Genomic DNA, 26159 nt, shown 5'->3' on the forward strand with positions numbered 1-26159 from the left:
ATATATTTTGGATATGCCCTAATTTCTCACAGAATAGAAATGATCTTTGTAATAAATTGTTTGAATTAAAACTTTACGCTCTGTTTACGGTAGAGTATCTGATCATAAATCTAAATAAACAGATTGCTAAGGCAATGGTTGGGTTTATAGTGGATAGTGGAATTAAGTTATAATGAATGGTATTTTTAACTTTTAAATGTAAATTGTTTTGTATAATTATGATAATTATAAATCTTATCGAGTCCAAAAGCCAAAGGATTGTCCTTACTAGTTGGAGATAAATGCAGTCGCCGCAAGAGAAATAAGCGAAGAAAAGGAAGAGAAATCAAGATTGTAAGGCAGGCAATAAGGGCGCAGTCATTCCCCCACGACTGTAGCCCCATTGGTTATATAAAACGTGGTTACTTTGCTCCAAGAGGGGCAGAAATCCATTGGGCGATAAGAAGAAGAAGAAGAATAAAGTAGGAGCGAGCAAGCCGGATAGGGTCTGGAGCTGGTTAATAAAAGAGGAATTAAGCACACTCAAAGTAATACATCAGTTCATAAAGTCTACTGGAAGAATCATATAGAGAAGGGCGGGAGTCATCCCGCATAGATAAGAAGCATACGTGCCATATATCTATCATAGATCTGGCACATTAAAACCACAAAAAAATACTCTGACCCGATTTGAACCTGCGGTGGAAACTTAGTCATATATGCCCTTGACTCGCACATATATTGTCGATGTATATTAAAAATATTAATGTAATAATATTATAAATTTATATGTCAAAAGTTGTTATTGGTCTTAAAACTATCGTTGCATTGTTGTGAGTGAGACAGAATCACTCCAACTATATATTATTATAATAAAATATTAGAATAATTATATTAATAAAAGAGTATCTTAAACACTCTCAGAGGAAGTGTCATCTCGTATTATCGCGCAAGGCCGACCGGTCATCACACCGGTCAACGCACCGGAATTCGAGACTTGGAATTCCATCGACTTCAGCTTAGCAACGATCACGCCACATTTCCTGTGGAAATTCTAAAATTGCAATTTGGCGGTCTGTTGCTAAGCCCGCGAATATTTCCCGCACGCTGGATGCGCGGGAATAATTGTATCGAGGGCCTATTGCCCCTCCAACTGACACTTTCCGTGAACTATATAAACGACTGCCGATTGATGGGCAGCGGGTCCAGTTATTAATCATTCACGCTAATACGCGTGTTACGTGTGTTACTACTACTCCGGATCACACAGACCTTAGTACGTAGAGACTCAGATGTACTTCATACGGCATAGCGACGAAGCGTCAGGCGAGCTATCAAGTTCTCGCCGAGTCTTATCGCCACACACATTCAACACAACGCGGCATCACCGACGAACCGCACGCGTTGAGAGCCAATCTGTACATTATACAGAATAAACAACACTTTTTATAGACGAGAGTGTCGTTACTTGTGGACCTGGCCCTCGCAGTACTTCCTCCGCGAGTTCCAACTTCTTGGGCAGACACGATCCTGAAATTATCTTTGTTGCACCAAAAGGTACAACAGCATAAACGAGCGTGACGTCAATATACAAGGTGTCTCAAAACATGTGGGTCAACGCTCGTAAAAAGGTAGAAGGGATTGAGATGAACATAAAAGTCCAATATTGTTTTGGGTTTGATCCACCAATAATTGAGGTATTAATTTTTCAAATTATGCGAATGAGAGCGCGCCAAGGGAAGAGCTCGATTCGCTCGAGCCATAACATGGAAAAAAAAATCTGTCGTAAATGTATGATAAGCTTTCATTAATTTACTGTTCACATCTACGATAGAAATTAATTAGATTATTTGCAGTTTCTGTATGTTAATATCTCGATTATTGGACCTAACCCAAGACAATATTGAACTTTTATGTTCATCTCGATCCCTTTTACCTTTTTACAAGCGTTGACCTACATGTTCTGGGACACTTTGTATATTACAATTACATTAAAATATTATAAAAATTTTTCGGAAATAATTTTGTTACCCAGCAAACACAGAACATAGCAGCAACATTGCGGCAATGTTATAAAATTGCGGCAATGTTGCTGCAATGTTGTGTTTACTGGGTATTTAATCTGACTATAAAAAAGCAACAATTAACTTATTAAATCTAAAGTCTTCTTGTTGGTTGTAATTATTTTTTAATAAAATGTTGCCGAATTGCATCTAATCGTCAAACAGTTTAAAATGGCAAAAATTTTACTGAAAAAAAAGATGCACTAATTTTTTTAACAATGTATTATTATATTGTAATATATATACGTATTTTACTCGTGTATAAAAATGTATTTAAAAATGTTAAATGTCATGATTTGATAATTAATAAATTTCTTTATTAATTTAAAAGATCTGCCGATCGCTTAAAACACAGTTCTTACGTGAGCGGCCGAGAAGACAGTACGAGCGAAATAGGAGTAATATGGAAAAGGACTAGATTACAGTATAACCAGTAGCGTCACTCCGTGTCGGTTCCTTTGATGTCGGTGTCCGAAATCACGTGTCATGTCGCCATGTTGTTGGTAGTAACAACGCATTTATATTTAAATTGTATAAAAAAGAAAGCCAATCATAGAAAAATATTTTCATATTATATAAGTAACCGCTATTCACATTTTCTCAAGTAAACAGATTTGTAAATATAACATTAAAGTAATATATGTAATTATAAAAATAAGTAAAAAATTGAATTGGTAAGTAATGATATATTGTGTTACGTATATACATCTATATTGTGTTATATAATGAATTATATTGGTATTAATAATAAACTGATAAAATTCAAATTTTTATTGTATTTATAAGTAAATTAATATAAATTTTAATTATTTACAATTGAAGTGCATGTTATATGTCAAATTACATTATAAATTCTTGACCAATGATTCCAAATTTGTTTATCCTATTTAAAAATCAATATAACTTCAAATTTTTAAATATATAAATATGTGAATATGTAAACATGTAAGTATATAAATATATATAAAAATTAATAATGAAGAATGAATAATGAACAAATGCGCACAGACCAAATGCACACGGACTAAATGCGCACGGACCAAATGCGCACAGACCAAACGGTCACAATAACCAACAGACTTACTACATGGGTTGTGACTTCTCAGGGCACCCTTATCGACGGGGTGGATGCGGGAGGAGAGGCGAAGCCCCCTTGCACCCCCCCCCCTTTGTGTGTGTGTGTGTGTGTGTGTGTGTGCGCGCGCGCGCGCGCGCAAAGCATTCTCTGCACCCCATGGGTTTGCGACTGTACGCATTTGTTACTGTGTCTGTTTGGTCTGTGTCCGTTTGTTACTGTGCGCATCTGGAACTCACTCAGGTCAAGTGGTGTCGGTTAAGTAAACTGTCGGTCAAATGATCGTGTTGGTTAAGTGTACTTGTCGGTCATGTAATTGTCGGTTAAGTGGATCGTGAGAACAATCAATTGATTGCAGGATGGTACGTGCGTAAACAGGTTCAAACAAGTTTTCTTCCCCCCCTCTCTCTCTCTCTCTCTTTGTCACCTATTTATTTCTTCCTTTATTACATAATATTCGGGTGATTCAAAATACTAAATACCATCGTTAAAGATAATTGAGATGATTATCGATTATTGAGCGCAGCAGATGCCTCGCGGTGCTCGTGGTGCCTGCGAGCAGCGGTGAATTGTGCCACCCCTGCTTACCTCTTGTATCCGATTCAGGATACGTAAACTATTTCTTATTATATCTAGAAATCTAAGCTCTGGATAATTTTTTGCGAAAGAAAAAGTTGACTCAGAATATTACTAAGAATACGTCTATGCAAGGACATATAGTTATTTTGAATCACCCTGTATATCACTTAGTTTTACTCTATACTTTTATATTTTATATTACTATGCCTATAAATATACCACTATTATAGCTTTAATTCTTAGTAATATTCTTAGTAATAGTTTCGATTTGTTAAGTTAATCTATAAAAAGAAATTTTATATTTTGCTGTGCATCCTTGTCCCAGGTTTTTCCTTTTTTTCGTTTTACAATGGGGATCAAAATATTACAGTGGAATTGTAGAGGAAGTCATGGTAAGTTCGCGGAAATATCAAATATGGTTTTGAATTACGATTTGGTTTGTTTGCAAGAGACTTGGCTAAAGGAGGATGAATATTTCATGTTTAAAAATCATGTTACATTTAGACATGATCGATTGAATGATATCATTGGCGGTGGTGTTGCAATCTTATGCAAGAGACATCTCGACCCCATTTTTGTCGATCTAACACTTCCCTCTTCTTACAATATAGATATAGTTCTTGTTAAGGTTAAATTTTCGTCTGGCTGTCTTTTTATTGCTTCTCTTTATAATCCTCCATCTAACAACACGAATAAGAATCGGTGGAAATTTATATTTAACTATTTGTCTCAGTTATGTTCACACGACCCTCTACTTATATGTGGCGACTTTAATGCGTAACACTCCAATTGGGGTTCTTTGATTTCGAATCTCTGCGGTAGGGCTCTTGTGGATGTTATAGGTGTTTCTGATTTTTTGTACTTGAATGATGGTTCAGCTACTAGGATATCCGCTAACCCTCAATACTCTAGTGTCCCTGACTTATCATTGGTCTCTTCTTTTTTTGGATCTTTCTGTAACTGGTCTCTTCTCGATGATCCGCTTGGTAGCGATCATCTGCCTATTTTAATAGAAATAAACTCTAATGGAGACAGATCGTGTTCTTTTTATAATAACCGTCCTAAATTGCTGCATTTACATATGGACAAATCACTTTTTTCATTATATTGTGATGAATACTTTAATAAATATACTGATTTGTCCAACTTATCTAGAAAAGAAATTTACGAGTTGTGGTATTTAGGAGTTATTAACTGTGCTTACAAGGCTGGAATTAGATCAGTGGATAGAGAAGGTAACATAAAATATTTTAATAATCGTAACAGTAAATGGTGTTTAAACCGTCCTACTCCTTCCCATAACAAGGTCAGTCAACCATGGTGGGACAATGATTGCTCTATGGCAGTCTTTAACAGGTCAAAAGCTTTTAAAGTATTACAAAATCAACCAAATAGATCCAATTTGATTAAATACCGTGAGGCATCCACACTAACAAGGAAAATTATTTCTAAGAAAAAATCGCAAAATTTCAAAAATTTTATTGAAGAAATTGGCCTTAATTTTGACATAAAAACCTTCTGGAACACAATCAATAAATTCAAAAACAGTGTTTTCTTTCAACCGAAGGACTGTCCTAGACATTCAAAGCGTAGTCAAATTGACTCGGCTATTGATAAAGTTGCTCCACCTTGGTGTGAATACCCTTTTTCTTCCATTATTCATCTCAATGCGGTATCTATTTTCGATGACCCGTTCCAAATGTATGAACTATGTGATGCAATCAATGTCTCTAGAGCGGGTTCGGCCGCTGGTCCTGATCTCATAGATAACCTGTTACTTAAGAGATTACCAAAATCTGCTCTTCAGGTTTTACTTCTTTCCTTTAATTTAATAATAGAGGATGGTTCATTCCCATTGTCCTGAAAGCAATATGATGTTACCCTTATACCTAAACCCGGCAACAAAGGTTTTAGACCAATCTCTTTGGCATCCGCCACTTTCAAAATTCTGGAAAAACTTATTATCAAGAGGTTCGATAGGTTTGTCGAATTGGATTATTTGCTTCCCAATTCTCAATGTGGTTTTAGAAGGGGCAGATCGGGAGAGGATTGCCTATCTTTATTGAATATGGATATATATAAATCCTTCATGAAAGGAGAAATGCTGGGCGCTGTCTTTAGATATAGAGGGTGCATATGATAATATCATTCCTCAATCGTTGTTTGATTGCATTAATAGGCTGAGAATTCCAGATGGGTATAAAAATTTTTTTATAAACTTTAAGCTCTAGATCTGCTAATTTTTATGAATCCGGTCAGTTTTTGTGCTGTCGCTCCCTTTTTAAAGGTTTCCCTCAAGGCTCAGTCTTGAGCCCTATATTATTTAATTTATACATCAAGGATTGTCTTATGCACATCCCTCATAATTGCCTATCTTTGCAATATGCCAACGACATCATAATTTACTCCATTGACAAATCACATGAAACGATTTTGAATAATCTTAATTTGGCTCTCAATAATTTTTCAGTCTGGCTTAACACCTTGAATCTATATATTTCTATCCCTAAAACACAATTAATTGTTTTCCATAGAAAAAAGTCATTGGTCCTTCCGGAACTTTTATATTTCAATAATAATCCGATTCATATAAGTCAACAAGTAAAATACTTGGGCATCACTATGGATACTGGCCTTAGATGGAGGGCACATATAACCTCGATTAAAAATAAAGCAAGTAAATTTATAAATATTCTTAAATGGATTGCGGGATCCACCTGGGGTGTCAACCCTGTACATTGTATCAATTTCGTCAACGCCTCTATCAGGGCACAGTTGGAATGTAAATTTTGGTATGTAAATTCCTCCTTTTGGTATGTAAATTCTGCAGGTACATATTTCTCTTCTATAGAAAGATTGTTAGGACTTGCCTATAAAGTGGCCATGGGAGTTCCACGCTTTACCCCTAACAGGGTGATTTGGAAATTTTCTGGTCAACCATCAATTAAAAGAAGAATTACTCAATCATGCGATAAATTCATTTGTAAGTCTATTCAACTCAATAAATCTAAGATTATAAATAAATTAAAATATTTAAACTGCTTAGTACAGACAAAAAACATCGCTGCCAGAAATATTCCATTTATTATTGGAAGATTTAATACCATATATAAATGTACGGACTCTTTGTACATTTGGAATTTCCACCCTGTTTACTCTTATCCAATAAATTTAAATCAATTTAAACCAAATATTGATACAAACTCTGGCAGAATTGCTTTATCTACCGGAAATCCTAATCGAGCTTTTTTGGGACTCACTAGACTTAAATCTTGCTCCTTGGAGGAAATAAATATTTTCACAGATGGTTCTCGAACTGTTCTCACTAATGTTGCAATCAGGGTTGGTTGTGCAATTTAGATCCCGACTCTGGGCCTAACTATAAAATTTAAACTTAGAGACTTGACTAGCTCTTTTGCAGCAGAAGCTTTTGCTATTCTTAAGGCCATTAATTTTGTAATACATAGTAATTACAATTATGCTAATATTTGTACATACTCACTTAGCTGTCTTTGTTCGTTGGAGTCAGGTGACTTTCGCTCCTTTCCCTTATGTAATCTAGTAAGAGACATCAAGGCTAAACTCTCGCAAGCTCTCATATTGAATAAAACTATCAGATTCACTTGGTGCCCTGCGCACAAGGGTATATTAGATAATGAAACTGTTGATATTGCGGCAAAGGAGGCAGCATCTCTGACAAATGCTCCCACTAACAAGCTGGACTATAAGCAGTTTTGTCCTCCTTCCTGGATTCATACAAAAAAATAGACGAAAGGTTTTTGACGGAAATCAATGTTGGAACTGGGGTTAACTATATGTCATTTCTCTCAGATATTGATGTCCACTTTTTAAGGAAAAAGAAATGTAAATTTAAAAGGAAAGACTCTACGACCTTGAATAGAATTATAATTGGTTATGCATATGCACGGAGTTTTCTTTTCAAAATTGGAATTGTAAACTCTCCTGCTTGTGATTGCGGTTTTGATAACCAGGATTTAAATCATATTTTGTGGTCATGCCCTTTGCATGTAATAGCTAGAACAAAATTTATGGCTTTGCTGTTTGCTGCGGGCCTTCAAGCCCCCTTTTCTTTGAATTATGTTATTAAAAATTTGAACAGAAACGTTGTCAAGATCCTAATTGAATTTATTTCAGATTGTAAGATAAACATATAAAATACTTTTATACTACAAGTCGAGCTTTAAACCAGGAACTTAACCAAAACAAAGGGTAACTTACCCATTACTGAAACCAAGAAATCAAGAAAGATATTGCATTGAAAGCAATTCTAACGATCAATTGGATCTACAAAATATCAGATTCACTCTCCCCAAGAGTCTGATACAGGTCATAGACCTTTATAAACCGTGGTACTGTGACCCTTGCTTTGGGTCGGAGATCCATCTGGGGAAAATCAAGAAGAAGAAGAAGCTAATCATTTAGCTGCGCACTCTGCAACAGAAAGGTAGCCGGGGCCTAACGCCCGATCCGGGTAGGATTGTCCATGCAAAGCGTGGTCGCCAACAATGCCGCGGGAATGGACTGATGCGGGGAGTCTCCTGCCGATCCCTGTGGGCGCGTCTACCACAGTTCGTTTCGACAAGGAGTTGTGTGGTGCTGGTGTTGACGCGATTGCGGAAACAGCACTCTTTATGTGCTCGTTGCCTTGGCTCAGGGAAGAATGCACTATTTCGGTTACCAAAGACTCGCGATAGATTATGACCAGCCTCAAGCTAGAGCACCCGGACGAGACTGACTCCAGGGAAGCGTCGGTTCTCGATATCGCGCATGCGGTGGTTGCTGCGCCGTCACAGCCGATTCTCGCGCAGCGTCCCTGTCGTCAGGCGAGCCCCCTTCCCCTTTCAACAGTAACAAATATTTAGTTTGGAACGCATAATCCGCCTTATATACAGGGTGTCGTGTAAAACTTTATACAACGCTTACAAGTAGGTAGAACACATTAAACTGAACAGAAAAGTCCTTTATCGTTTTGCAATTTTCGCAATAGTTAATAAGTTATTGATTACACAGGCACACAAAAAAAGTGGTTGGTCCGGCGGACCAGACTAGTCAATTCTTATGTATTTTGACTTTCTGAATTTGAATCCAAGGTCAGAATTGCTGAATTGGCTCATTTTTTCCTAACTTCAAAAAAAAACATCACTTTACCACTTTTTTGTGTACCTGTGTAATCAATAACTTATTGCGAAAATTGCAAAACAGTAAAGAACTTATCTGTTCAGTTTAATGCGCTCTATCTGCTTGTAAACATTGTATAAAGTTTTACACGACACCCTGTATATTCTTTTTTAGTAGGTTTTGATGCTTTAAAAAACGTATAATATTTATTATTATTACAGTTATCAATATCTTTGGCAAAAGTTTCGCATGTATCACAAAGATGTTTCTTCAAAATCTTTGATATAAGATAACTACAAATATAATAAAATGCATTATCTTCAAAAATATCTTTTTGTCGATAACCATGATTGTCAATTTGAAGAGGTATAATCTTTTGCGGTGACGTATTTTGTACAAAACGTTTGTGTTGAAATTGTGCTATACTATGTCGCTATGTCTGTTTCCTGTAAGGTACAATTTCCTGTTTGAATTGAACAATGATTAATAGCAAATATTTTTCTAAAAGAGTAATAAAATTGAACTGGAGTTGGATTGAATGCATTGCCTGATAAATTTCTAATATTGCCAAATGTATGTTTGACTATATCTTGGTTGATATACCTCATTAATAAAAATGTAATTTCTGAACGAATTTTCTTTAAATAATTCCACATTTGATTTAAACTATTTATGTTTTAAATCCAGCATCTAAATACATTAACTTTGTTATATCTTTGCTATCTTTCGTAAAAACTTTAAAATTAGTAAAATATATTTTTAACGTTTTTAACAATTCTACTTGTTCTTCTGAGGCTACAAACGCGTTTTTACTTGGTTTCTTTCCTTTAACAGATAATGAATTAAAAATATCAAAAGCAGCAACTTTTCAATATATTTTGAAGTATCTTTAGCAGATGCCGGCAAATGTCCAAATGAAATCATTAAATTAATAGCAGAAGCTACAGAAAAACTTAAAACTTGAGCTGCATATTTCACTTTTACTCGTTGAAAATTATTGGGAGAAATATGTGTGTCCTGAGCTAATTTAGGTACTGATCTGTTTATGTTTTCTTTATCTATGTCAAATAATGTTTCTATGTATTGCCATGACAAAATTTTATTATCTGATTTTATAATATTATTTAACAAGTTATTTTTAGCTGCTTTAATAAGATGTGGAAAATCAAAGAAATAAAATATTTTTTGTTCATTTACGATGTAGTAAGGAGTTTCTTGAAACACCCAATTTTGTAGTTGCTTTTCGATAATCTGATCTCATATCTGTGACTTCCGCAATAACTATTAAATTTATGTTTTGAAGCTTTTTAACACATTCAATAGTAATAATAATTCGTAATTTATTAGCATCCATAGCTGAATTAAGAAAAAAATAACCAAGTGGTTGTTTAAATTTATTTGTCAAATCTCTAATCATGATTATCTGCATTACATGCAATTAAAAAACTTTTAGTATAACCTGTATTATGAAATCCAATTACTATATCTCTATTAATCATATAAAATAAATTGGCTTTTAGTGACATTGTATCAATACTAATACAACAATACCTATCTATTAAAGGTAAATTTTCAATTTTACTTTTAAGTCCTTTAAATATATAATATCATGTAAATCTGGAGATATTATAAGTCCTTCTATTGCGCGTTCAAGTGTTTTCTTTGACGGTAGAATAAAAGTTTTGCTTAATAATCTATAAGCTTTGGGCCCTTTAAAATATAAATTTAAGCAAAACATTTGAAATTTTTTTGTATATCTATTACCATTATTTTTTTTCGCATTATTTGCTTGAGCTTTCATAAAATCAGCTATTGGTTTTGGATAAAATTTGTAGAGAAGTTTTTCAAAATCGGTATAAGTGATGTCTTCTAACTTCTTTTTTGTCTTATCAAGTTAATATCGCACTTTGCTCTTTTTTCTGCAGCATCACATTTTCTTTTAAGAGCTACTTTTCTTAGGGTAGAGTTTGATCATTTTAATTCCGTCTGAGCAGTTTTATCTTGTTCAGATGTTTGATGAGTATTATTTGACACACTGTTTTCAATTGAATTTGTGCTTATATCAATATCTAAAATTAAAAATAAAAAACATTTTTAAAAAATATAACAAAATCCAAATTAATCAAATTTTTTAATTATAAATGTTCTATCTGTCAAATTATCACAATTGTCGATATACATAGCAACATCCATATCTTTTGTAAAATATTTTGTTGAAGTTTCTATTAAAATATTTAAAAAAATTTATTATGTAATAATATTCGATAATCTACAAACAAATGTAAATGTAATAATATATATAATATTCCCCTGGCGGAAAAATTTCTACAAAATTCTAAAAAATTACAAAAATTTACAAAAGTGTTCCAATTCTAGCATTTTTTTATAGTTTCTACATGTTGGAAAATCGATTGTATTTTCCAAACGATCGCGGTCGAGTGCTGGGCCGGCGATCTCGTGGTTCGGTGCTATTCGTCAACGATGAATTGCGCTGATCGATTTCTTCTTCTTCTTCTTCTTTTCGCCCAATGGATTTCTGCTCCTCTTGGAGCAAAGTACCACGCTTTATATAACCAGTGGGGCTACAGCCGTAGGGGAATGACTGCGCCCTTATTATCTGCCTTACAATGTTGTTTCCTTCTTTTTTTTTCCTCGCTTATCTCTCATGTGGTGACTGCCTTTATCTCCAACTAGTAAGGATAATCCTTTGGCTTTTGGACTCGATAAGATTGATATTTATCATACTTATATTAAACAAGTTACACTTAAGATTAAAAGATATCATTCATTATAGCTTTATTCCACTATCCATTATAAATCCCACTATTGCCTTAGCAATTTGCCTATTCAAGTTAAGTATCAAATATTCAACCGTAAACGGAGCGTAAAGTTTTAATTCAAACAACTTTTTACAAAGGTCATCTCTTTTCTGTGTGAAATTAGGGCACTTCCAAAATATATGTTTAATATCCTGAAGCCGACATCCACATTCACAATCCGGTGAATCTATTAGGCCAAATTTGAATTTAGTTGCATTGGTATAGGAATATCCAGTAATCAGTCTAGAAAGGATACAAGAAAGGGTTCTTGGGAGATTATACTTAGATACATGTCTAACACTCTACTCTGAGAAGTTGTTCATAAAATGGTTGCCCGTATTAATATTTATTCGATCAAAAAAATCCCTATCGGCCTGTTTATAATTGCCATTCAATGCTGAAATAACCTCCGATACATTAACAAAAACAAGCTCGCAATCCCTTTCCCCTGTCAGTGCAGCCTCCTTAGCTGCCCTATCCACTATCTAATTACCATTTATTCCTTTGTGCGCAGGGCACCATGTAAACCTTATTTTATATTCTTTGTCTCTAGCTATTATCATTAATTTTTTAATTTTCTCAAACCAAGGATTTAAATTTTTACATGTATTTTTTTGAAGGTTTATTGAAGATTTTAAAACATCTAAGTTACTCCTAGAATCCGTACAAATATTAATCTCTGAGAACTCATTATTTAGGGCAAACTCTATCGCCTTTAATATTGCTATGGATTCTGCGGAGAACGAACTAAAATGCTGGTGTAATTTAAATTTATAACAACATTCCCATGGAGGGATATAAATCGCACAGCCCACCAGTGAGTCGCCATTTTCTAGAGGAGTTTTTGATCCATCTGTAAAAATTGTTAGTTCCTGATCTGAAGATTTATTAAAATTAATTAAGTTGTCAAAGGCGATATTCGGGTTGTTGCAACGGAGAGCCATCGGGCCCGACCTTAAGTCAATTTCTGTTTTCACAAATATAGAGTAATCAGATCTTGTGTAAGCGGGGTGTATTTCCCACTGAAATAAAGATTTCTCGAAGGATTCTATTTGTGGCCATCTGTTCACAATAAATGGAATATTTCTTCTGGCTACCCTCTTAGAAATTACCAGGCTGTGTAAATTTTTAATCTTATTAATAATAACCAATCTTTTAAGTTGGATTAACTTACATAGGTATCTATCTGATTTAATCCTAATTCTTTTAGAAATACTGGCCTGACCACTAAATTTCCATACCATTCTATTAGGTGTTGAGCGAGGTAATCCCATCGCTATTTTATACGTCTGACATAGCACTTTCTCTAAGCATTTTATATGAGAGTCCGCGGCACTGTAAAACCATAAGCATCCCCATTAAATTTGGGTTCCTATTGTGGAATTAACAAATCGAATACTATCGAGTGGACCCACCCCCCATGAAGGGCCCGATATCCATTTTAGAATATTTGTATACGTTTTTGATTTATTTTTCAGTTCTCTTATATGGTCTCCCCATCTAAGGCCCGCATCCATAGTCACACCCAGATATTTAACTTTGCTCACTAGTTCAATAGATCTACTATATCCTTCGTTAACCTGGTTTTTTTTCCTATTAAATATAATACATTGTGTTTTATTAAGTGATAAATCGAGGTCTATGGAGTTTAGCCACTTCTCCAAATTGACAAATGAAGATGCAATCACTTTCTTAATATTTTCCAACCTTCTGTCTGAACATATGATGGCTATATCATCCGCGAATTGTATAGTTTGACAATTGTAGGGTACATTCCATAAAATATCCCTAACATATAAGTTAAACAGAAGCGGGCTCAGAGCGGATCCCTGGGGTAATCCTCTTTTGAGTGTTCTTCTTCCATACCATCTCCCTGCCTCGAAAATATTTGCTCCCCTTGGTTCTAAGAAATTTCTAAGTGCACGTTTATAATTCAAAGGAATCTCCAACCGATTAATAGACTGAAATAACATTTGTGGGTTAACGCCATCATATGCTGATTTAATATCGAGTAGCAAAGCTCCCGTCATTTCTCCCTTCGCAAACGCTCTATAGACTAAGATATTCAATAATGCCAGGCAATCTTCACAGGACCTGCCCTTTCTAAAATCAAATTGTATATTTGGTAACAATCTGTTCTTCTCCACAAATGTATCAAGTCTTCTAAGTAACAATCTTTCGAATATTCTAGCCGTAACTGATGTAAGAGAAATGGGTCTATACCCCTTATTATGGGGTTTCGGAATCAAAATTGTGTCTATTTCCCTCCACGACGGCGGGTAGGATCCATCCATAATTATTTTGTTATAGATACTATTCAGTCTTTTCAACGCCACCATTGGTAAAATCTTGATCAATGAGTTAGATATCAAATCTGGACCAAGAGAGCTTCTGCTTTTAAGTAAGTTAACGCAATCCAACAATTCATGCATCTCGAATAAGGAGAAGTCCTCGCTACTATTAAGTGGTTCGGATGGAGTTTGAAAAGTGTTAGAGACCCAGGCTGGATAATTTACCTCAAGGAATGTTTCTATATTATGAGTTTTAAAAGATATTGGTGAGTTTGATGGAGAAAGATAGGCGCTTTTTTTAAATTTATTTATAGATTGCCAGAATTCTGCCGGTCCGACCGACATATTGAGACCGTTAACGAATTCTCTGAATTTTTGACTTTTCTTTTTCTTTATTAACTTTCTTGTATCTTCCGAAATTTGTCTATATAGTAAAAGATTGGCTCGAGAGTGGCATTCTTTTAGAGTCCTAAACGCTATTTTTCTTTTTGCTACCGCCCGTGAACAATCTTCATCCCACCATGGCTTAGAAATAAATTTTCCTTTATCTTTATTCTTCTTGTTTTTAACGTTTACTATTTTATTGCCTTTATTGTCGAAGATCCTAACATTACCCTTTCCATCAAAGATTTTCGCTCCAGATAACACCGCACAGTCCAGGACTATTTCCGCCCACTTTTCATAGTTGGATGCTCCATTTAGGTCGGAAATATTGAGCTTTTCCATTTCTTTCTTCACCAACTCAGTGAACCTATCTTCTTCCATGTTTGTCAATGATAATTTCCCTCGAGATATTACATCTTTTGATTCATCAAGTCTCCAAATATTTTTAAAAGAGTTCTTTATTGTAATAACTATGGGTATATGGTCACTGCCAATTGCATCGTCATATGTTTCCCATAATAAGTCGCGACAGAAATCAACCGAAGCCAAAGAGACGTCCGGAACGCTGACATATCCCTCGCTCGCCGATAATCTAGTCTGAGATCCGTCGTTCAAAACACACAATGGGGAGTCGTTGATAATTTCAGCCAGTAATTTTCCGGTCGAGCTTGTAATCGAAGATCCCCACAGCTCATTCTGGGCGTTAAAATCCCCACATATTATAATACTATGATCTATAGCAAGTCCAGAAATTGACTCCATAAACTGGGTCCATTTTCGATTATTCATCTTGACATCAGGAGGCCTATATAATGAAATAAGGATTGTTTTTTTGATCGAGAAGTCAAATTTAACCAAAGTAGCCGTATATTCAAAACCTATATCCTCAGGTAATCTCAAATTAAAGCCAATAGAATCATATTTATTATTGTTAGAGTATGAGGCCGGGAATGTTCTAATGACGAGGTTGAATTGGAATATCTATGTATCTTTATTCGATTATACGGAACTTTACATAAGAGGTTAGAAGCAAGTATCGCGGCGCGTATACGACGACGACTGACTAAGAGAAGAAGATACCGGAAGTTAGACATTGAACGCCGCGCCCCGGTGGTAGTTTCGGGTATCGAGATGAGGGATCGCGCGCAGATTTGAACATTAACACCCCCCCTCGATCCGATAGCTCGATTTCAACATCTATTCGATCGATAGCCCGAGTAATTTTAAGCAATTCTTCATCTTCGGTGCAGGAAGACTCTTGGTGAGAAGATCGGATGCCATCTCGTTGGTGGAAATATGCTCAAGCCTCAGTTTCTCTTGAATTAACGCTTCGCGAACGAAGTGGTGTCTCACGTCAATGTGCTTCGTTCGGTTGTGGAATACAGGGTTTTCTGCGATCCGCATTGCTCCAATGTTGTCACAGTATATGACACAGTGAGTTTCTTGCTCCTTACAGAACTCCAGCTCACTGAGGAATCGTTTCAAATAAATGGATTGTTTGGCGGCTTCGGTCAAGGCCATGTATTCGGCCTCCGTGGACGATAGCGCCACGGTCTGTTGTTTTCTTGACTCCCAGCATATAGGATTATTGGCCAGAATGAATATGAATCCGGTATAAGACTTTCGGTCGATGGGGCAGTTAGCCCAATCTGAATCCACGTATCCTTTCAGAGGGATGCCAGCTTTATGGTAGACTAGACCAGTGTTCAAAGATCCTTTTAAATAACGCAAAACTCTTTTTGCAGCCGTCCAATGAGATGAGTCGTAACAAGTATTAAATTGACTCAAGTAACTGGTCGCAAAAGAAATGTCAGGTCTAGTGCAGGTTGCAACATACATCAGCGAGCCTATTAGCTCCCTGTATGGGAATGCGTCCGGATCCCATTCGTCTTCTGGGCAAGGCTTCAATTTTTGATTTGGGTCCAATGGAGTAGATACGGTATTTGCTTCCAGCATTCCGAATCTTTCAAGAATATCACGAATGTAGCGCTTCTGTGACATTCGAATGCAATTATCCTCTTGATGAAATTCTATTCCCAGGCAGAGACTTACTCTTCCAAGATCCTTAACCTCGAACTTGTTTGATAGAAATTTCTTGAAAACGATGATCTCATTGACGCTTGCTGATATCATGAGTATGTCGTCCACATACGTGACTATAATCAGTATATTCTTTCCATGACCCTTAAGGAATACACATGGGTCGGAGCTTGACTTTCTCGCTCCGAACTTGTTCAGGAGAAGATTAAGACGGTCGTTCCAACATCTGGCAGCTTGTTTGAGTCCGTACAACGCTCCTTTTAATAGACAAACCTTGTCTCCTCGTTGTAGCTCGCACAACATCTTCTTCGCCTTTTCACGAATACTTGGATCTCTAGATTTGTCTGCACTCAGTAACTCTAGGCCCTTGTAAATATGTTTTGGAACTTCCATCAGTATACGTTCATTCAATCTTCCATTTAGGTAGGCGGTGGTGACGTCCAATTGCTCGACGATCATGCCCTTCTCAGCTGCGATTGCCATCAGAGTCCTTATCGATTCCACACGGGCGACGGGAGCGAAGGTATCCTCGTAGTCAATGCCTGGCCGCTGTGAGAATCCCTTGGCTACGATTCGAGCCTTCCTACGCTCGAGAGTCCCGTCTTCACGCCTCTTGTTTCGTAGGACAACACGACTCCCGATGACAGATTCCTCGGTTGGCCGCTCGATTAGTGTCCAAGTCTCGTTTTTGATGATGGATTCCAGCTCATTCGCGATTGCCTCATGCCACTCATCCGCCTCATGACCTTGAATTGCATCCATGACTGGGATCTCGGTGAGCCTCGCGATGTCCACTGAATTATGCGCCTGACCTGAAACATTATAAATTTTTCGGGGTCTCCCCCTTTGTGCGGTCCTTAGAAGACGTGGTCGTCCTCGGCCTCGTGTAGCGACTCCTCGCTCGACATTCTCTGGTCCCGATTCGTCGTCAAGATCCTCAGCTTCTGGAATAGCAGCCTGCTCGTCCCTCGGGCAGCTGTCCTCTTTGTTCGGCAGCAATGATAAATCTTCGATATACTCGATTGGGGCTGTGGGGCTGTCCACATTGGCTTGTATTTCGAAATCCTCGGTCTGTAGATCCGTATCTCTCATCAGATCTTCATATTCATTGGTCTTGGTTGGAGTCAGCTCGGGATTTGAGAATTTTACGTCGCGTGCCACTTCCACACGTCTTTCCTCCGGCAGCCATATCCTGTATCCTTTTGTCGTATCTGAATATCCGACGAATCGACCTTTTCTGCATTTGGTCTCAAGCTTGTTCCGTCCGGGTTCTCGTTTGAGTGTCAGAACTTCCTGTCCGAATTCCTGCATATGAGTCACATCGGGCACCTCTCCTTTCCACATTTCATATGGCGTTCGTCCATTCAAGCTGCTTGTTGGGCACCTATTTCTGATGTAGTTGGCCGTGTTGATTGCCTCGGCCCAAAGTGATTGTGGTAACGATGATTGAATCATCAGGCAGCGAGCCACATCCAGCAGCGTGCGATTCTTGCGCTCAGCGACGCCATTTTGTTCGGGCGTATGTGTCACTGTGAGTCTTCGACCCACGCCGCATTTTCGCAAGAACTCGTCGAACCTTTCGTTGCAATATTCCTTCCCATTGTCTGATTGGAGGAATTTTACACGCCGTCCAGTGTGATTTTCTACGAATGCCTTAAAATCTTGAAATGCACTCAGAGCCTCGCTCTTGTCGCGTAGGAACTTTACTTCACACCATCGAGAGGCGTCATCCGTGAAGGTAATGAAGTATCTTGATTTACCAAGCGACTCAGTGCGCATCGGTCCGCAGATGTCTGTGTGGATAATTTCGAGCACGTCTGTTACTCGCTCGGATTTCTTGGGGAAAGGGGTTCGCGCCATTTTTCCTTGAACGCAGGCCTCACAAAATATTTTCTCTGATCCCGCTTCAATATTTATTCCGGTTACGGCTTTGTCTCGAATGCTCTTTCGTAAGTCTTGGAAATTCAAATGGCCCATCCTTCGATGCCACATTTTTGTCAGAGTTGATTCCCGCGTCTTTTCTGAAACGTTGGCTACACAAGCGTCACTGTTTCCTTCCGAGGCTTTGAGAAGATAGAGTCCACCATGGTTCCTTTCCGCTCTCAGTATGGGCTTCCCCGCCGCGTCCGCGATCGTCGCGCTTTTGCTGTCGAAAGTTACTCGAAACCCGCGATCACAAATTTTTCCGACCGATAGTAGGTTCGTTCTTAGTTTTGGAATGTGCAGCGTGTCTTTCAATTTTACGTTCAACTTCTTACTGTTTATGCGCGTCGAGATTGTCACCGAACCTTCACCTTCAACGTCCGCGGAAGCATCATTCGCGAGGTTTACTTTCTTCGCCGTCGACTCCGCTAATTCATCGAAGCTGTCCTCATTCCCACACATGTGAGCAGTGCAGCCGCTATCGACGCACCATACGTTGGATTTTATGCTTCCGGCGCGAAGCGCTTCTGCACTATGTTTGTCATTTACCGAACTCGAAATCACTGTTGCACACAGCATAACATTTTCTGCAGCACTGGCTTTGTCCGTTTCTCGCGTGTTATCCGGACAGTCGGCGGCTTTGTGACCTGCTTTCTTACACTTAAAGCACTTGTACTTAAATGGTTCTTCCTTCGACGGGCCTTTTGGATTTTTTCTCTCTTCATTGTTCGTCCTTTTTGCAGCGTTTCTTCCCTTTCCGAACTTTCTCTTGTTCACGAGCATGGCGCTGTCTGTGCCGTCTCGATTTTGATGCTTTCGAGATTCGCTTTCCTCGATTATTTTCAGTCTCAACGCTTCGGGTGAGGGTAGCGTGTCCCGCGATTCAATCGCGCATCGGAAATTCCCGAAAGATGGCGGAAGGCTGTGTAGTAGCATTACCGACAGTAAATCGTGATTTATGTTTACCTCCATTTCGGCTAATTTATCGACGGTTTCAAAGAATTTCGATAGATGATCTCGAACGTCCGAGCCTTCATCCATATGGTAATATGTTAACTGCTTTATCAGCGTTGCCTTCCTCGCCGGTCCCGATGACTGGAATATCGTATGTAGCTTTTGCCAGAGTTCATGAGCCGTACCGCAATCCTTGACTTGGCGTAATTCTGACGGTTTGATTGCTAATATGATATCGGCGCGCGCCTTGCCGTCCTCTGTTTCCCATCTTTGTACCTTCTCGATAGATTCCGCATTTCCCGCGATGAGCGTTGGTTTCAATGCTGTGCCGTTTGCGTATTTCCACCCATCGTTTTTGAACAGCAGGGCCTGCATTTGGATCCGCCAAGTATCGAAATTATCTTTACTCAATGGCTCGATTCTCACCACATTTGACGACGCCATTGTTCTCGTAGTTTCGATCACTTTCGGGGGTACTCTCGACGATGCACTCGATCACGTTTCGGCGACACTTCACCACGTATGCGATTTCGTCATGCAGTTTTACCTATACGCGTGACTCTGGGCCCATAACCTGTTAGAGTATGAGGCCGGGAATGTTCTAATGACGAGGTTGAATTGGAATATCTATGTATCTTTATTCGATTATACGGAACTTTACATAAGAGGTTAGAAGCAAGTATCGCGGCGCGTATACGACGACGACTGACTAAGAGAAGAAGATACCGGAAGTTAGACATTGAACGCCGCGCCCCGGTGGTAGTTTCGGGTATCGAGATGAGGGATCGCGCGCAGATTTGAACATTAACAATTATTAATTAAAATAGCCGTACCTCCTCCCGGTCTACCATTAGCTCTATCTGATCTATATATGGAAAAATTTTTAAAGTTAAAATTAATTTTAGGTTGCAACCATGTCTCTTGCAAACATATCAAATCATACTTTAATAACATATTTGAGAATTCCTGTTTTTTCCCAGAGATACCTCTAGCATTCCACTGTAGTATTCTAATATCCATTTCTTTTTCTTTTTTTTTTTTTGGTATGTCTGCAAGAGAAAAAATATTAAATTAAGGTTCTTTGAAGAGTTTGGATGCAATCATATAATAGTTAAATTCGTTCCATTTTTCTTCCCTAGAGCTATCCGAAGACAATAGTCGATTGATATGCGAGAATAAAACATCAACATTAATTACTTGATTATTAAGTAGAACCCCTGAAGGTGGTAAGGCCAATTGACTCTGTGAGGGAATAGAACCCTGTCCATCTGCTGTGTTATGAGATTCGGCTAACGATATCAACGAGTCCACACGTGTAGCTCTCCTATCACGAATGTCTTTATGGCGATTGAGTGAACCTAATGATTCCTGTGAAGGAGCCGTTTGAATGTTAGTTATGTTGCTAGCAGAGCGGTCAGGGATTCGATTTTTACGTGCATTTTCAGTGTAATTTCCTCTAAATATTCTTGTTGGGCCTCTTTTTAATCCCTCTAGTGAATCCTCTCTATGCGTGTTTTCGTTATGACCATGGGACCTTCCCAATTCCAATCTTGAATTCCATCCCGCATAAGCCTGGGATCTAAACATCTGACTAATTTGTGAAATGTCAGAAATATCTCTATTTTTTAAAATTCTTCTGGCCTTAAAATTCGAGCAGTTTACATAAGCCATCACATGTGCTATTAAATTTTGGTATTGAAAGGAGGGACATGACCTCTCAAAGGGGCTATGTGGGCCTCCACAATTAACACATTTATAAGTGTCCTCGGTACATTCTTCTATGGGGTGATCTTCTCCACATCTGGAACATCTTACCTTCCCTCTGCACATCCTATCTGAGTGGCCCCAACGACAAAATTTAGTGCATTTCCTTGGCTTATTAATGAATGGAAGTACCCTATGCTTGTATCTATATATATAAACAAATTCCGGCAGAAGACTGGTCTCAAAAGTGATTTTAACACTATTTGATGGTTTTAAAGAATTATTGTTCCTTCGGTCTAAAAACTTTAGTCTTTCGATCTTTGTTATTTTGAAAGAATTATTAGGAAATTCTATCCCCTCCAGAATTTCTGTTTCTGAAAGGTCAATCGAAACATCTTTAATAATTCCTGTTCTGAAGATCTTAAAGTTGGGGATGTAAGCAAACCAGTTCTCTGGGATCAACTCCTTATGGTCTAGAAATTTATTTGCCTCCTTCATTGTTCTAAACTCTATGCTAATTAATTTTTTTCCTTTTCTACTAAAGTTAAGAATGTTATCATATATATATTTGTATTTGGATTCCATTTTTCTCTTGTATAGTTTCTGACCTATAGTATTTGGATGGAGATTACCTATATTCTCTTCTGAGTCCTCACTTAGAGATTCTATAAAGACTAGATATGAGCTTCCATTTTCAACCGAATATCGATTGTTCTGCTGATTTTTAATATATTTTATTCTTGCAGATTCCTCTACGTTAACATGAGAATCTTGGTTAATTACGTCATTAGGTCCCAGGATTGTATTAACTATAACTTCCCGCTCATATTCGGTAGGGAAGATCTCGGCTAGAGATTGTTGGGATTGTTGAGATACCGAGTAATCCTGGGAACCAGTGCCTATATTGTGTTCTTTAATAGATGGAGATATAGTTCTGTTTTTTGGATTCTTGGGGATTTCCATATCTACTCTTCCTGGACCCGATGATTTCTGACTTGAGGAGGCCTTCTTGTTAGCTAGTCTGGCGCTGCTCTTAGACATTTGGGAAAATATTGTATATATTTAGCTGATTGGACCTTCTCTTGATAGCCTTTCCTTTATGATTTTTTTTTTTTTTTTTTTTTTTTTTTAATTATCCCCTTAAAAGTGTGAGTCGTGATTTTTGTTATATAGATCTTAAAAATGTGAATTGTAATATTTTATTATCTAAATTTAATATTTTATATATAGATGCCAGATTGAGTTCCCCATTAACCAATAGATATATAATTATCCAAGTCAGTTCTTAAATAATTCCTTGATGATCTTGATTCTTTCTTCTATGATTTTTATTAAATAACAACCCCCTTACTCATGTAATTTGTGATTTTTATTATACTAATCTCTATATCTATATGTACAAATGCTAGAATAAATTCCCCATTAAACTATAACCATATACCCATCTAAGCTAGTCTTTAACCCTATCCTTGGTGATCACAGCTTTTTCTTTTATAATTTTATACTAGAGAGCACCCCCCTTATGAATATGATCTATGATTTATTATTATATAAATCTTAATATTTTATATATAGATGCCAGATTAAGTTCCCCGTTAGACAATAGATATATAATTATCCGAACCAATCTTTAAATAAATCCTTGATGATCTCGTTCTTTCTACTGTGATTTTTTTATTATATGGCAACCCCCTATATGATTTTTACTATACAAATCTTTATATTCTATATGTACAAATGCCAGAGTAAATTCCCCGTTAAACTATAACTATATACCTATCTAAACTATTCTTTAACCCTATCTTTGGTGATCACAGCCTTTTCTTCTATAATTTTATATTAGAGAACAACCCACTTAAAATATGATCTATGATTTATTACTATACCAATTTTAGTCATCCATTTATACAAATGCTATAGTAAATCCCCGTTAAACAAAAATATATAATTATCCAAGCCTATCCTTGGAGATTCAACTGGAAAATTCTACAGATATTAGAAAGTTATGCAATTAATTTTAAATAATTTTTTCTTTTTCCTTCTTCCTTTTTTTTTTTCTCAACAATTTTCCAATTAAGAACAATTCTCAGCGAGTATCAGTAAACCATAGCAGGTAATATGGACATAGAAATATTACAGTTTACTTATATTTATATATACCTTTTTTTTTTTTTTCTAACGGTATATCCTTTTCTTTTGGAATATGCAAGTTTAAAATTTGCTTTTGATTACTGGATATGTATACTTGTTAAGTAATTCCCTTTTTTTATTTTATTTTTATGGTAATTATTGATTGTTGTTTTAATCGTCAGATAGATCCAAAATCACAAGCGCATGATAAGTCTCCCGGAATTCCTGAATCTTGTATATTATGGAGCAACTCGGGAAACAAGACAAACATTGGCCCTGATTTTGTTTGTATATACAGGGTTCATGCATGAGAGTTGTGAAAGGCAAAGCGAGCCAACAACCAATAGTTAAGCGAAATGTATTTCCTATATAAAGTGTAAAACATTTATTCATATATTTCTTTATATATTTGGATACATATCAATACAAACTTATATTAAGACCAATACATATTTAAATCATTCAAATTGTGTAATTAATTTGGGGAATTAATAACCCTCTTCTATAAATATAATAATTCCTTTCATTCAATTTATTGTTATATATATATATTTATATTATTTTTTGTTTTTTGAACTTTTTTGAAAAACTAATTAAGGGTTTTATATTTCTCTCCCCCCCCCTTTTTTATGTATAATTTATATATGTACAAAGAAAAAAAAATTTTTTTTTATTTTTTTTTTTAATTATATATACTTTTCAACTAATAAGATAACTAACTAGCAATCAGTCTATATATTACTATATTATATGTTATAATTCTTGCTACAACAGTTTGCTTCCTCTTTTTTTTTTAAGATTTCTTTTTATTTTATTTTTTGAAGAATTATACTAACTATAAGGTACTTCAGAATTTATAATCGATGTTGAATATTTATAAATTGGCAAATATCAGTATCACATATCTAGAGAAAATTTGTAGAGCAAAATATATATTGACCTTGTTTTTATTTATGTATCTAAAGTTCACGTACAGTGATCGTGAAAAACAAAGTGAATTTCTTCTAAATCGAAGAAACAGTTATAGTGATCTAGTTATTTGAAAAAATTTTTTTTTTTAATGTATATTAACTTGTTAAATTTTAACAAATAAATTATTTGCAATCAGTTTCCTTTATTACTATATGTATTTTATTTTCTTATCAATTATATATATATATATTTTTTTTGATATTTTTATATATGAAAAAGACCGATTTATCAAAGCGGATGCAGCTTACAGATTTGTTAATTTTCAAATATTGGTTAAAAATGTACTAATAATTACAACAAAGGAAAGCCATGCTAATATCACACATATTTATCACTGTTAAATTGAATAATTTTTTTTTGTAATAATTTTTTTTTTTTTTAATAATGCTTTCGTTTTCTTAGTATTTATAATGCGGATTAACCCTTCTCATATGAACGTGAAAATTGAAAAGACAACAGTTATAGGCTCAATGTGTGAAGCAAAAGCAATGAGTGAAAATAGAATCAAAAAGAATAAATTAAAGCATACTACGCCATGCTAAACGAGCATACGAAAATCTTATCAGTTTAAGCCTCCAGACTTACCTTCTTTAGTTGAGGGCTAGATTATTCTGGTTAACATCTTACATTGGTTTGCGGTCTAATTTCCTGAGATTTTTGATTCGGATAGCTTCAATTCTCCCATAGATTTTCTCTACTTGATTTTTCTCCTTTCTGCGTAGTTTTCCATAAGATGGCCGATCATGTATTCAGTGTGTGCCACTCGCACGCTGTGCACGTGCTCAGCTGAATTTCCTTCGTCCCTTGTTCTTTGTCCTTTATAATTTGTTGGAATGTATTCTGATATTAAAGCCGACCCCTTATGTACATTAATTTAATACTTTCCACTACTTTATATACATTCTTTATAAGGCTGATAGCCTAACTTTTGTTAAAATATAACTGAAGTGAGAGAGGACTACGTCTGTACGGGTCGGCTGCTCGAGTCCAACTCCCGCTGATCGATTTCGATGGCGAGAAACCAAATTATTTTTCGTCTATCGTCTGTACCTGACGCGTTTGCACGCGTGTTTCGCGTGCCCGATTAGCTGTTTGTCGTCGGATCGACACTTGTCGTTCACGGGATCGAGGCGGACGGCTGGATGTTCCGCGCTCTGGGTAGCGGCCCTCAAAAGTCAGTCTAGAGCCTGCTCTCGCTCGCCTAGCACTCGTTTCAAACCAATTCACGCGAATCTCGTTGTGCTCAAATTTAAGTCCGCGGTGACACTCAGCTCGAGCCCCGCGTCTCGACTTAATTACTCCGGCTTCGCCATCGGTCGATTAGCCATTTAAATTAACCCCCTTTTTTTATTATTTTGTGTTAATTCGGTTCACGAATCGATCTTACAGACTGTTTAGTGCCAGGATTTGACGTTGATCTTGTGCGGTTGCGATTCGCACGTCTGCCTCGCGCTTTACGTCGTTTTCGCGCACAAGATTTCCGTACCGTTAGGGCGTTCAACCGACGCTCGGCAAGATTTCCGTCGCGGAGACCTCAGGCAGCAAGCAATGTGCGCAAGAAGATCTCCGTTCCGAAATCGATCCGTCGTCCTCGCATTCGTTCGGTTCGTGAACCAAACTTGTTCGCTAGTGAATAAAGCGTGCCTGTGAATAAAAACACTTGAAGTAATCTTTTTTTCTATCGCCTTGTGCTCGTCTGACTCTGACCTTCCTGCGGCTCCACTGATTCGCGCGCAGCAGTCACTCCGCGCTTAAATCTAAGCGGATCCGTACTGAGTGATCGCTCTCGCGATCGTTATTGTGCACACAGAAAAATGCTAGAATCGGAACAATTTTGTAAATTTTTGTAGTTTTTTAGAATTTTGTAGAAAATTTTTCCGCCAGGGTCTTCATAGTAAAAAAAATATTTACTATTGATTAATTCACTCTGCGTAGTACTTTCTTCGTCGGTAATGTTGAAATCTCTATTTGAAACTGAATGTGGTTAGAGTCGATTTTTCAAATCATTTAGGCTTTAGGCTGCGGTCCACTTGATGCTACAAATGCTTTGAAGCATTTGATTGATCAATCGAAACAAAGATTTTTACGAATTGGCCAATCATAGAAT

General features: G+C 36.8%; 1 protein-coding gene across 1 annotated transcript; it reads right to left on the reverse strand.

Moving 5' to 3' along the window:
* Nucleotides 1-20275: 20275 nt before the first annotated feature.
* On the reverse strand, nt 20276-25553 carry LOC118646829. Its single transcript, XM_036290558.1, has one exon. The coding sequence runs from the start codon at nt 21989-21991 to the stop codon at nt 20318-20320; it is 1674 nt and encodes a 557-aa protein (XP_036146451.1). The 5' UTR covers nt 21992-25553; the 3' UTR covers nt 20276-20317.
* Between the last annotated feature and the right edge of the window lie 606 nt (nt 25554-26159).

This window comes from Monomorium pharaonis, chromosome 8 (assembly GCF_013373865.1).
Source record: "Monomorium pharaonis isolate MP-MQ-018 chromosome 8, ASM1337386v2, whole genome shotgun sequence".
NCBI classification, from domain to species: domain Eukaryota; kingdom Metazoa; phylum Arthropoda; class Insecta; order Hymenoptera; family Formicidae; genus Monomorium; species Monomorium pharaonis.